This window comes from Sardina pilchardus, chromosome 14 (genome assembly GCF_963854185.1).
Source record: "Sardina pilchardus chromosome 14, fSarPil1.1, whole genome shotgun sequence".
NCBI classification, from domain to species: domain Eukaryota; kingdom Metazoa; phylum Chordata; class Actinopteri; order Clupeiformes; family Clupeidae; genus Sardina; species Sardina pilchardus.
Genome location: NC_085007.1, coordinates 8,603,204 through 8,615,703, shown reverse-complemented (window position 1 = coordinate 8,615,703; position 12,500 = coordinate 8,603,204). Strand labels below are relative to the sequence as shown.

The following is a 12,500-nucleotide window of genomic DNA, read 5'->3' as shown; positions in this document are numbered from 1 at the left end:
AGAGTTCTCTCTGACCTGCGCTCTCTATCGCCCCCTGTAGAGTACTCTCTGACCTGTCCTCTCTCCTCTCTCCACCTGTAGAGTTCTCCCTGACCTGTGCTCTCTATCGCCCCCTGTAGAGTACTCTCTGACCTGTCCTCTCTCCTCTCTCCACCTGTAGAGTTCTCCCTGACCTGTCGCCCCCTGTAGTACTCTCTGACCTGTGCTCTCTATCGCCCCCTGTAGTACTCTCTGACCTGTGCTCTCTATCGCCCCCTGTAGTGTACTCCCTGACCTGTGCTGACCTCTCCTCTCTCCACCTGTAGAGTACTCTCTGACCTGTGCTGACCTCTCCTCTGACCTGTGCTCTCTATCGCCCCCTGTAGAGTTCTCTCTGACCTGTGCTCTCTATCGCCCCCTGTAGAGTACTCTCTGACCTGTGCTGACCTCTCCTCTCTCCCCCTGTAGAGTTCTCTCTGACCTGCGCTCTCTATCGCCCCCTGTAGAGTACTCTCTGACCTGTGCTGACCTCTCCTCTCTCCCCCTGTAGAGTTCTCTCTGACCTGCGCTCTCTATCGCCCCCTGTAGAGTTCTCCCTGACCTGTGCTCTCTCTATCGCCCCCTGTAGAGTACTCTCTGACCTGTGCTCTCTATCGCCCCCTGTAGAGTACTCTCTGACCTGTGCTCTCTATCGCCCCCTGTAGAGTACTCTCTGACCAGTGCGGACCTGTCCTCGCTGTCGGGCTTCAGTGGCTCAGGCTCTCTGCACCTGGGCTCCATGAGCGGCTGGCAGCAGCAGCACCTGCAGAGCATGCAGCACTCCTCCATGGCTCACCTGGGGTAGGTCGCCGACGCTCACCTTTAACCTTTGACCTTTAACCTTTGACCTCTCCGCCACTGCCTTTCGTCTGCCTTGAGATATCCGCTCTGTGTTCTTTCCCTCTTGGTAAAACTGGCTTTTTATATGTTCATACAGTTTAAACTCTTTGATTGCTCATTTAAGGCCAGAATGAAAGAATGCTATAGATACTCAAGGCTGGATTCCTCTTCTTTGAATGATTCTACCCTTTCCTATGATATCAATGTTGCACAGCTATGCTTCCTGATCTTGACTTAATTCCTTCATATTCTGAATCTTCTGTGTCCTGTCGGTGTGTGTGTGTGTGTGTGTGTGTGTGTGTGTGTGTGTGTGTGTGTGTGCAAGTGTCTGTGTGTGTAAGTGTGAGTGTATGTATCTATGTGATTGTGCATGCATGCCTACTGTAAGACCTTGCACTCCAGCATCCACTCTCTCCTCCCCTGTTGTAACCGGTCCCCTTTTCCTTTCCCTCCACAGAAATTGCACTAGCACTCACTTATGTCCGAGCTCAAACCTGTCCCTGCCCTCTGCCCAGAGCCTGCACATCAAGTCCGAACCTGTTTCTCCTCCTAGAGACCGGGTGGGGCATCAACAGGGGGGGTATGGCGCACAGCAGCTCCCGCCTCCCCAACAGCAGCAGCAGCAGCAGCCCAATCACCACCAGGCCCAATCCCAGCATGCCGCGGGGCGCCAGGAGGCGGGCCGTTCCCCGGGCGACAGCCTGAGCAGCTGCGGCAGCTCGTACGAGGGCAGCGACCGCGAGGAGCAGCAGCAGCAGCAGCAGCAGCAGCGCAGCGACTTCCACTCGCCACTGGGGGCGCTCCGGCCTCCGCAGGAGGAACACGAGAGCCCGTCCGTCAAACGCGTGCGCTTGTCCGAGGGATGGGCTTCCTGATGGCCACGGCAACGATTGCCACTGCCACTTTCGCAAGAATCCTACCACTCCCCTCCCCAAACCCTACATCCCAAACCCCGTACCCCAACATCCCAACTTCCTCATAACCCACCCCCTACCAATCTCCTCAGGGAGGGCTTCATATCTGAAATGTATCTTTAGTATTATAATTATAATTATTATTATTAATATTATTATTTTTCTCTGCAGAGTGCGAGTGCTATTATGTATTAAAGTGGTATATATGTTGCAGGGTGGGACAGAAGGTTTTGAGGGGTGGGGGGGGGGGGGGGGTTGCCAGGGCTGAAAAGAGGGATTGGGGTGGGGTGGGGTGGCATGCATTGCTTGTGCCGTGTGTGGGGAAAACAAATTATAAAACAAAACAAAAAAAAAAAGTATATATTGTTCACGCACATACCTATACGATGTATGTGCACTTGTGTATGTACACAAGTTATACGCTTTTGAAAAAGAAGAGAGATAAGAAAAGAAGTCTGGTACTCTGTTTGGTAAAGCTACTTTGTAGTGCAGTAATATATGGCATAATTAAAGTATTTTTGAAAAGCGTGTGAAGATGAGGCAGCGACTCGACTGAAGGGACAACGACGTCCCCCACAGTCAGGCCAGACTCTGGCAATGGCCTCACCAGCGCAAACTAACCCACATACAGTATATGTTACCATAAACATTGTTGTGTTGCAGGTTCAACGTATTTATGTAAATAGAGGGTGCGGGAGAGGGTCAAACCTGCCAGGATTTGCAGATTTATTTACTAAAAAAAGACAGAAAAAATAAGAGGGAGAGAAAGAGAGAGGGTTATGATGCAGCTTTTGGGAAATACATCTTCGCAACCCAGGGCAACTGTTTTACTTCAGGAAAGAGCTATATGGTTTTAAAAAGGAAGATAAATTAAGAAAAAAAATAATAAAATTGAACAGTTGTATATGTTTTGTCCATATTTAGATTGAGGAGAAAGTAGCCTACTTTTGGGCCAGGTGTGTTTATGTAACAAAATCCCCGGTGGAAAAAAGGATCTACTATACATTGAAGCTTATATTTTCGTAAAAATGCAGAGCATTTTGTTGCTAGCTGTTGACTATGTGAGCCAGAATGTAGTTAAGCTTTGCCAATACTGAACAAGCACATTTAGGTATAGCAATATGGGCCCGCCCCTTTGAAAGCCATACTATCACAGCCAGAAACCAGATTCTCTATTGAGTTTTTTCATTGTTGTTCTTTTAAATATATTACTTGATAATTATTACAAAAAAAAACGTTTTTATGAAGAATTTTTAAAGTTTAAAATACAACAAGTAATTCTGTCGGAGTACGGGAATGTTAGGCTACTTGTTATCAATAAAAGTTTTTAAATGAATTTGCCATTTGTTTGTGAACTTGAACAAACCCACCCATTTGCTGTCAATCACGTTTTCACGGGGTCGTGCGTCTGTGAACCTATATACCCTATACCATTAGGTCGCGCTGGAATGCTCTAGCCTGGGGAAGGATTGCTCCGCTGCGATGTTGAAATGGGCTGCAGTCCGCATACTTATACCCTTCTAATATAGTAGATGTACAGTGCCTTATCTTGTGCTGTCACGGATATTTTTGTTTTTCTTTTATCCCTTTGCAAAACCAAAATTCAAATTCATAAAGATGAATTGGTCGTCAGTCAGTGGCTGGAGTTATGCGTGGTAATTGCACGCTAAATGTATCCGATGAGTAGCATATGCTCTACTTGGAAACGATAAACAAATGGTTTTGGGAGATTCTGAAACAAAAGTAGGCTATGTCATTTTTGTTGATGGATCCGGATTCGTCGAAAGTTTTGTTTTTAGAATCATCACGCCATGCCCCCATAAACGCCGGTTGTTTTAGTTATAAAAGTTACTTCGAACCCAAACCTCTGGCGCATCTTTGGCGGTGGTGATAAATTGATCACAAACCCCTGGTGGGTATTATGGGGTGAAAGGTGACATTAGTAGTCTACTCTACCGCATAGTTCATGGCTGGTTCATTAGTATCAGATAGGAGACAGCGACAAGACTGTTACCTCTCTTCTGCTCACGTTTCTTAGCTGGTTTAGCCTATCTGTAAAAGTGCAACGGCTCTTTAAAATAACGCGCAATCTGACTTTGAAAGTCATCGTCTATATCAGGCTGATATTTTAAACACGATGTACGTGTGTTGTGGCGTGAAGGGCAGAGCCCGTGTACTATTTTAATAAAATATTTTTTTTTAATTTCAGAACAATTTAACATGATTTATTGGTTTAACACAGCAGGCACTGATTTTACTGAAACCAAAGCAAGTGGAGTCGGAAGCCATAGGGTTATCCATTTTGGAACGGGCTTTAGATCAAGCTTTCTTGTTACTGTTTAATGAAATAAATTGGCCGGCCATTGGCCACTGTTTCTTTTTTTTACATGTAAGGAGCCTATCCTACGTAGTGCTCCCATTCAACCAAAATCCATCGTTTGGGGCTTGTAATGATACTGCAGGATAATTTCTCAAACGAGACGCATCTCCTCCCTTGAGTTAGCTATCTAAAATGAAATGTATCCCAACTGTTTTACTATATTGTGTTAATTGATTTGGTGTGTAGGCTACAGTATGTGTGTGTTTAGAGCAAAAGCAAAACTCATTTGTCAGATGATCATGGATACACACCTTTGTTCTTCTTGTGAAAATGCACTCACTGTACACGCTGAATACACAGGTTGTATGATTATCCTGAAGCGGGGAGGTTTGAAGTAAATATTTTGGCGTTAAGAGGCCCACAGCGGCATAAGCTGGACTTTGTCGCCCCTTGAAGACAAGATGTTTATACTCAAAACCATCACAATGTCTGTGTGTTCCCCCTCAGATTGTAAACCCAACCGAACAGTGAACGAGGAACTGGCATTTGTATTCTAAAGAAATTTCAGTAAAGTTACTGGCTCTCTTGCAAAGTGTCTATGCGTGATTTTTGCATTTGTGCTTAATTTGTATGGGGTGTGTGTGTGTGTGTGTGTGTGTGTGTGTGTGTTTCTTTCGATGGGCACCGGATTTGTAATTCACATAGACCTACTGTTTCAAGTCTGCATGAACGCTATCTGTAATTGACGTTCCATGGCAAAAACATACAGTATATCGTAAAGTATAGCCTATCAAAAAGACTGAACAAAATCCGACTTCAATCGCATAGCCAATCTTTATTAGAACCACCTTTTTCATATTGAAATACCACACTTTAAGTTTACATATCACCATACACCAAAAGTGACTCCTGAATTCATTAATGCCCTTTCTTCCTCTCCACCACAGCTGAGACAACAAGTAATATTTTAATCTGAATAGTGTTGGTATATAAAATGGTAAAAAAAAAAAAAAAAAGGAATTCAGTGTCAAGAGGTTTTGGGAGGGGATATTCGACTTTAATTTGTTTTCTTGCAGCCTATCTTTTGACTTTTCAATGTTGTGCCCATTTAGCCCTATAGGCTAGACCCAGATCAACAGCTAGCCAAACCACTGGGCCTTTTTTACGACTGTTCTGAGAATATGTTCGAAGCACCGGTAGGCTGCAGGTAAAATTGTGTTTATTTGTGAAAAGGCTCTTCAGTAGCCTAATTCTCCTACATATCTATAGCTTCCATGACATTTACGTAATCCTTTATTCCTGACCATGACGTTGCGTTCAACTGTAAGAATTTAAATAATTAGACTGTCCGACGTTAGGCGACACTTTAATGTAGCCTACCATAATGTGACGTTCCCTAAAAACACAGAATTCTGCAGTGCCTTTTCCAAAAGATGTTGACTTTAGCGCGTCTGGCCAGGAGGTGTCGCCAAATAGGCTACGGAAATACGGATAACGCTGATTCTATTGCCTTCAAAGAATCACGTAATACGGAGATAGGCCTACTGGTATAAACCGGTTCAACTTCATAATGCATGGAGATAGGCATACTGGTAGAAAAACGAAATTAAATTCTGCGATAGAAAAAAAAATCATAGACATGGCCTGAATGATTGAAAGTTAGAAAGATACTGTAAATAGTTTATTGAAATGATAAAAAGTAAGAATAAGCTATTTGAGATGTCCCAGCCTATGCACACCTGCATTCAGTGTGTTGCAGAAAGTCTGAAGGAATCCGTCTACCCCCCATGCACACACATAGCCTATTGATTAAAAGCTACTGCAAAACCATCCATTTAATTCTACAGTTACTCATTACTTGTGTGCGTTAGTTCAGTAGCCCGTGTGTTTCAAATGCATAATCTATATTTGTATAGCCTAGTCTATATTTCGAACATTTGTTTTCGAAAAAAAAACGTCTTTCCACCAGTCACCATCATAGTCAAAATACTATCATGGAAAGCAGTTTCAGTTGGCTTCGGGAATTTATTTGTATTTTTCCCTCCAAAATGAGAAGAAATCAGAAATCTATTTTAAGCGTATTTACATTGCCAGCCTATGGCCCTGCAACGTCCTCGATACGGATGCCATCGCCTAGGCTACACACTCCCTTTGCTCAGACTGCAGATGAAGGTCAAATGGAACAGTGTAAATGCACGAATTCGGTTACAGTAGCCTAGGCTATTTTATCAGAGGGGTGGGGGGAATGTCGGGTTTTATTTGCATGGGAACTACAGAGGTGTGGACGGCTTTATTTATAGAAGTTACAACATAAAATATTACATTAAAGTAGCATAAACCTACATGCTGAGGCGTTTCTTGTGACAGAAATGAGAAATAAAATTGCAGTGCAATATTCTATCCTATGCGAACATTCATTTTCTCGTGCAATAATGGAATGCATTTCAGGGAAAATCTATGAACAAATAGAATAAACTTACCCTTTAAACTATATGTTAACGATCAACTTATTCATCAACATTTATGTCTGCCTTACACAATGGGCCTGACGGGCAGACGGGGCTTCGGGCATCTCATTATAATACACAATCCCAGACACAAGTCTATCTCGGACCCTCTTTTTCTCTACATCGTAGACTAATCTACGTCGCGTTGAAGACGGCTGTAATCCACAACACGCAATAAATACAGCGAAATAGGCCTATAGTCAATTACAGAGCAGAACATGTTGATGGTCCAATGTAAGTCCATTTAAATAGAATAGAAAAGGAAAAAAACAAGGCTATGGATCCGTCTTAATGAGCTGCTGTGGTTGTTGTAAGATTTGCATGTTGTGATCCACTAATTTATTTGATGAATTTAAATATGGCCGCACGTAGCCACATTATGCTTCACTACGTCATTGAACGTGACCTCGTTAAATGCTCATGATAATCCTGAAAGCAACGGAGTCTGACGCACAAATCTACACGTTTAAAACTGAGGTATAGTTATCATGTCGGCTATTATCAGACAATTCTCCATTTTTAAAAATCAAATCATAATGGAAATGAAATAGGCTGGGCCTAAGGTTTAATGTAGGCCTGCAATTATATATTAATGCATGAGGAAATTGCTTTTCTCAAAAGACTAGCAATATAACAGACATTAGAACGAATTTGTCTCTCAGAAATATACATTTATTTCATCCGTTCAGTGGGACTGTCTGCATGACCTAAATTCCCAAATTCTTCTCTCTATCAGCGCATCATAGACCAACAGTAGCCTATATGGGGCGGATAGGAAAGTCCATGGTGACAATAATGACACAGATTCTCGGCAACAAAAGAAGTGAGGAAGTGGTTTAAATTTCACAGCACGTTCTTCATAACCAAGAGGGATGGACCCGACTGCTGCTGCCCCCTCCTCCTCCCACGCACAAAACTTGCGGAGCGAGCGGAACACTTCACTTTTTTTCATTTGCGCTCGTGAAGTGCGTCCCGTCCTGTCTTCGCGCTTTCTCCTCCAGCAGTCATCCGCACGCGCTATGGAATACGCTCCCATTCGGATTGGGATTAGGAAGACACACGCGCCAACAACAGCTCATAAAGCTGTTATTACAACAATATGGAGAAACACCGGATGATCCCAATGCAGGTGGACCCTACAATCATTTAACGACTGACTTGTCAACAGACCTGTCCTCACACCTTCGCATCTAGTGGAATGGCTTGAAAACGCAGGTTGATCAGTCACACAGGTAGGCTCAGTGATGTATGTTTGCTGTTGTTGCGCTTTGCTGCTTTCGACAACTGAATAGGCGTTAAACAGAAATTACTACAATTCAGTCAACCTCAATAGGGCTGGTGTTAACAGTAGCCTACAATTAATAGCTCAAAACTGGACAATTATGCTATAATAAAAATAATCAAATCAACCTTAGCCTACTTCTATTTAATTGCCTGATGTTTTACAAGAACACACACATTTTGAATTAAAAACAGAAATGTTGCTACGTAGTAGTAGCCTACACTAACAACATGCGTAATGTAGACCAGGCTACTCATAATGAGCCATACATGTGAAGAACAACATCAGCATTTTTACATCAGAATTGTTTTAAATCAGAAGTCTTAAAAATAGATCTCCAGCATTCACATAGGCTATCATGCTTCGTAAATCAACCAAAACAATGGTGTATTTCCTTTCTTTGGTGCGTAAAAATCATAGTATGGAAAGACTACCCACAGTCATAACCACAGTCATCATGACGTCACATACTTTTTTTGTTCTCTCAGGTCAAACATTATTGAGAATATAGATTCTGTTATAAAATGTGAAACAGTTCATAACCTGTTGTGACAAAGTAATTGAACTTTAATCATGGCATGTTTTAAATGAGAAAATATGATTACATCTGATCAACGCGCTTGGTGTACCCCAAATGTCGTCAGGCGAAGTAGTTCTTTAGCTTGTTTGATGCTAGTCATTTTTGTCTTGTTATATCTTAAATGCATGTGCTACATTTTTTCTTCATAGCTGATAGAGGCCATTCATCCGTACCATCAGTAAATGTGAGCCGTCTAATCAACAAATCATAGTGTCAGTTTGGATTTGTTGATAACGTTACATTGAGTTTGGATGCAGGCCTACAATGTAGCCTACACTACAGTAGCCTACATACTGCATTATTTAGCCTTATAAACGTAGACTATGGCTTCGCAAAGTTCTACAATGTTAGTTCGGTAATTTCAAATAAATAAGGAGTACCATAACATATGGCCAGTGAAGTAGTGTATTCGGGGCTGTTTGAAGCAACACCAATGGCAGTGATATTTATTAGGACTTTGGACTGTCCACGTCGGACAGTGGGTGATGCGAACGCTATCAGGATGCTCTTGGTCCCTTGTTGCAATTCATTTGCAACAGAAAAGTTAGACGCCCTGGGATGCGCCAGTGCACTAGCACAGGCCGATGGGCGAGCTACCCATCGGTCTTCACGAAGGAGGACAACACATGCCTCCGACAGCACTTGCGAAAGCCTCTGTGCTAAGAGACTAATATTTGTGGATTACAGATGGGATTAAGAACCCTGAGCCCAAAATAGCATCACGCGAGAAAGAAAAAAAAATGATGTCTGTGCCGGCGGAATAGAGGTTGGAGCTTTAGCTGGTGCGCATGGCTATTGCACAACACGCATGTGTGATCTTTGTGAATCCTGCCGACGTGATTGTTGAAATATCTAGACCTTTGACCTCAGTCGCGCTCTATTGAATCTGGTTGAATTCTCTCTTTCTCTCTCTCTCTCTCTATTGAATCTGGAATTGAATTGAAACTCGTTTTTTTTATTATTCGGAGACAACATGGTGCACTAAAACGTAGGGCGACATCTTCTAGGGCTCCGCTCTTGGACTCAGCATCTTGCCAACGACCGCGTCGCCTTCGCCCTCTCGGGTTGGATTCATTCACTACAGCTCGGAACGCTACGAGATCTGGAGCGCATAATCAAACGGAGTAGCCTACGTTCGTAATGAGCGGCTGTTGCGCTATGTTGATGTCTTCGTTGCCCCCGAGGCGTGCGGTTCGTTCTACGCAACCAATATTCACTTGCCTGGATACGCAGGATACCGTGCGTACTTCACAGGAGAGAACTGAGAGAAAGCTCTACAGTAAAACGGAATTATTAATTCATTTGCACAACAAAGGACATTGTCTTGTACGTCGACTTCTTTCTCCAGTGTGTAATACTAGGGTGTAACTATATGTGTTACTATGAATAATGCAAATAATAAGGCAAAGAAACAGTCGTTTGCTTAGCAACTAAAAGAATTAAGCGCATTCATTAAGAGTCCCAAGCTGCAGCAAGATTCACATATTTCATTCAAACTCGAAATGGAATGGAAGAGGACGAATTCACAACGAGATTAAATGCGGGACAGGGAGATTACGAGGAGGGCGGGGGAACAGTGATGCTGAATAGGAAGTTTGTTATTATCTTTGGTTATCTAGCTGTATGAGTGTGATGACCGTCATAAAGCTAGATAACCGAAAGTAAGAACTACTTCCAAAATCATCGAGGACCCAGCACATAAGCTACAACAGAAGGCACACAGATGGCTAAATTAGTAGGCTATTCAGATACTAGGAGATGCAGAAGTATACATCGTAAGTGCACCATTAATGATGCAATGTTGCAGTGCAGAATTGTAGAATTCAACGCTGTATTAAAACAAACTTGTCCAATCATTACTTTCTCAGTTTTGTTGAGCACCTCTCTCTCTCTCTCTCTCTCTCTCACTCACACACACACACACACACACACACACACACACACACACACACACACACACACACACACACACACACACACACACACACACACACACACACACACACACACACACAGAGAGAGAGAGAGAGAGAGAGAGAGAGAGAGAGAAAGAGAGAGATAAAGTCATGGGGAGGGGGGTAAGCGAGAGAAATACCAGATAATTAACGGTATATATGTTACAAAGTTGATATGTTCACGTCAAGTCTTTTAAATTATTTGATTTCTTAAAATGAATGTGCTAATGCATATTGTCTATAGAGCAGACAGTCTTTGTATGTCTAATCAGAAGACAAATAATTAGGGTGGAAACAATAATGAATACCCGGTCTGGAGAGAGTGTTGTCCTTGCTTAATTGATTCAGTTAAACTGACGGCAAAAGATGTGAACGTCTGGAGACTCCGATTCCCACGAATATGACAGACAGTGCTGGGGGTCGGGGGAGGAGGGGGGGCGACCCAGGTCATGAAAGACCCGCAAGTGCACCCGACTCATCTGCATCTCTGTGGAGGGTGGGTACGTTTCCCATCACCGCCAGAGATGGAGAGGCAACAGTATGAATGGATAGCGGCTAAGTGTGTATACGACATGAATGTGAAACACTGTCCAAGGGGAAAAAAAAAAAAACGAGCAACCGTTTTAAACAGGAGCCAGGAGCCAAGACTTAAAAGCTGAACGCGCGCGCGCACGCACACACACACACACACACACACACACACACACACACACACACACACACACACACACACACAAATGCACACACAAATGCACACACAAATGCAAACATTGTTGAGAATCTGATACCAACAGAGTGAATATGAAACCAACAGAGATTAACTAATTTAATAAAGCATTTGTTTGTGTTGATTCAAATGAAATTATTTAAAATTCAAAGGTAGGCCTAACCCGGATGTGGAGGTCTATAATGACTTTGGACTTGACCGGACTTGACCATGAGGCACGTGCCACAGCCTTCGTAAAGGCTCTTTACATATTGACCCCCGGCTGACCAGTGTCGCGGGAGGTCACTCTTTTGCTTTCATGATAGGTTTGGTGGTAGCCAGGGAAACCTCAAGGACGCAGGTCATTGAGTTTATTGGTATTCTTCAGCCTTTGTTACCAGAGACCGTGGAGTTGCCTAGTAGTGCACCCGGAAGATTGGGTCACCAACTTACCAACGGTGTGTTTGCACTGAAGCTAAATTAATTGGACCGTAGACGTTTTCGTTTCGAATAGATTTGGATTTTGTTAAGAAGGCTATGTCCATTTGCGTAGCCTACAACATTTAAACACATAGATGTGGCCAATGCCATCAGTCCAAGTAGGCCTATGTTTTGGCGATTGATTTTAGGCCTTGCCCACTTCACAGTTAGCCTAGACCTATTACTAATTTTAAAGTTAAGCAATAGCGAATGTTTCAGTGTATTATGTGAACACGATTACATTGGCGAATATATTAACTCATATACAGTAGGCATAGCCATAAGATAATAAGGGAATACTTAGTTGCCTACCATAAGGGTTCCAGGCTGTTGGCGCTAAAATGTATCCAATAGCCTACACGAGAACATCACTCAAAAGTCAGCAGACATGTTTTGGATAACTGGCCCCTGCGCGCAGGTAAAATAGGATTCTTGTCGCCTAAACGCTTTGGAAGAGGGCAAAGGTATCCATCATCAACGTTGTATGTAGACTGTACGTGCATGCACGCGTCTTGGCAAACCTGTCGTATGTGACTCGCTCTGTCGTTAAGGAGATGATGAGACGAGCTGACTGCAGATAGCTGAGACGGCGACGTCATGTTTCTCTTTCGTTATAGGGTTCAGTCAAAGATCATTTAGTAGCTCCACTTCAACCCTCTATGGTTCAGTGGTTCCTTGAGAGAAAGCAGTTATCTGGTAAGACTTTGCCGTTAATGGCGACACAGTGTAGGCTACAGTAGCCTATTTGAGCTCACCCATGGTTTATTCACATTTACCACAGTACAAATAGTCTACTCAAGACCATTGTTCAGTCATTTGCCTTCAAGTTAGTAGGCCTACCTTGCATTAGGCTTACATTACAGGCTATTTCGATTCAGCATCACACTTGATAGGCTAG

The 12,500-nt window shown here is 43.1% G+C and overlaps 1 protein-coding gene and 1 long non-coding RNA gene across 3 annotated transcripts in view; both read left to right on the top strand.

Moving 5' to 3' along the window:
- The window catches only part of mef2ca (myocyte enhancer factor 2ca), a 54,268-nt gene extending 52,274 nt beyond the window's left edge, over positions 1–1,994 (top strand). For both annotated transcript variants that reach the window (XM_062553695.1, XM_062553696.1), the window contains 2 exons: positions 684–819; positions 1,316–1,994. In XM_062553695.1, the coding sequence (XP_062409679.1) occupies positions 684–819; positions 1,316–1,733 (554 nt within the window). In that variant the 3' untranslated portion in view covers positions 1,734–1,994. The remainder of the gene's footprint in view (positions 1–683; positions 820–1,315) is intronic.
- A 5,606-nt stretch (positions 1,995–7,600) lies between these two features.
- LOC134100492 (uncharacterized) overlaps positions 7,601–12,500 on the top strand; it is a 26,390-nt gene continuing 21,490 nt past the window's right edge. The window contains exon 1 of the long non-coding RNA XR_009941278.1: positions 7,601–7,831. This is a non-coding gene — a long non-coding RNA (uncharacterized LOC134100492). The remainder of the gene's footprint in view (positions 7,832–12,500) is intronic.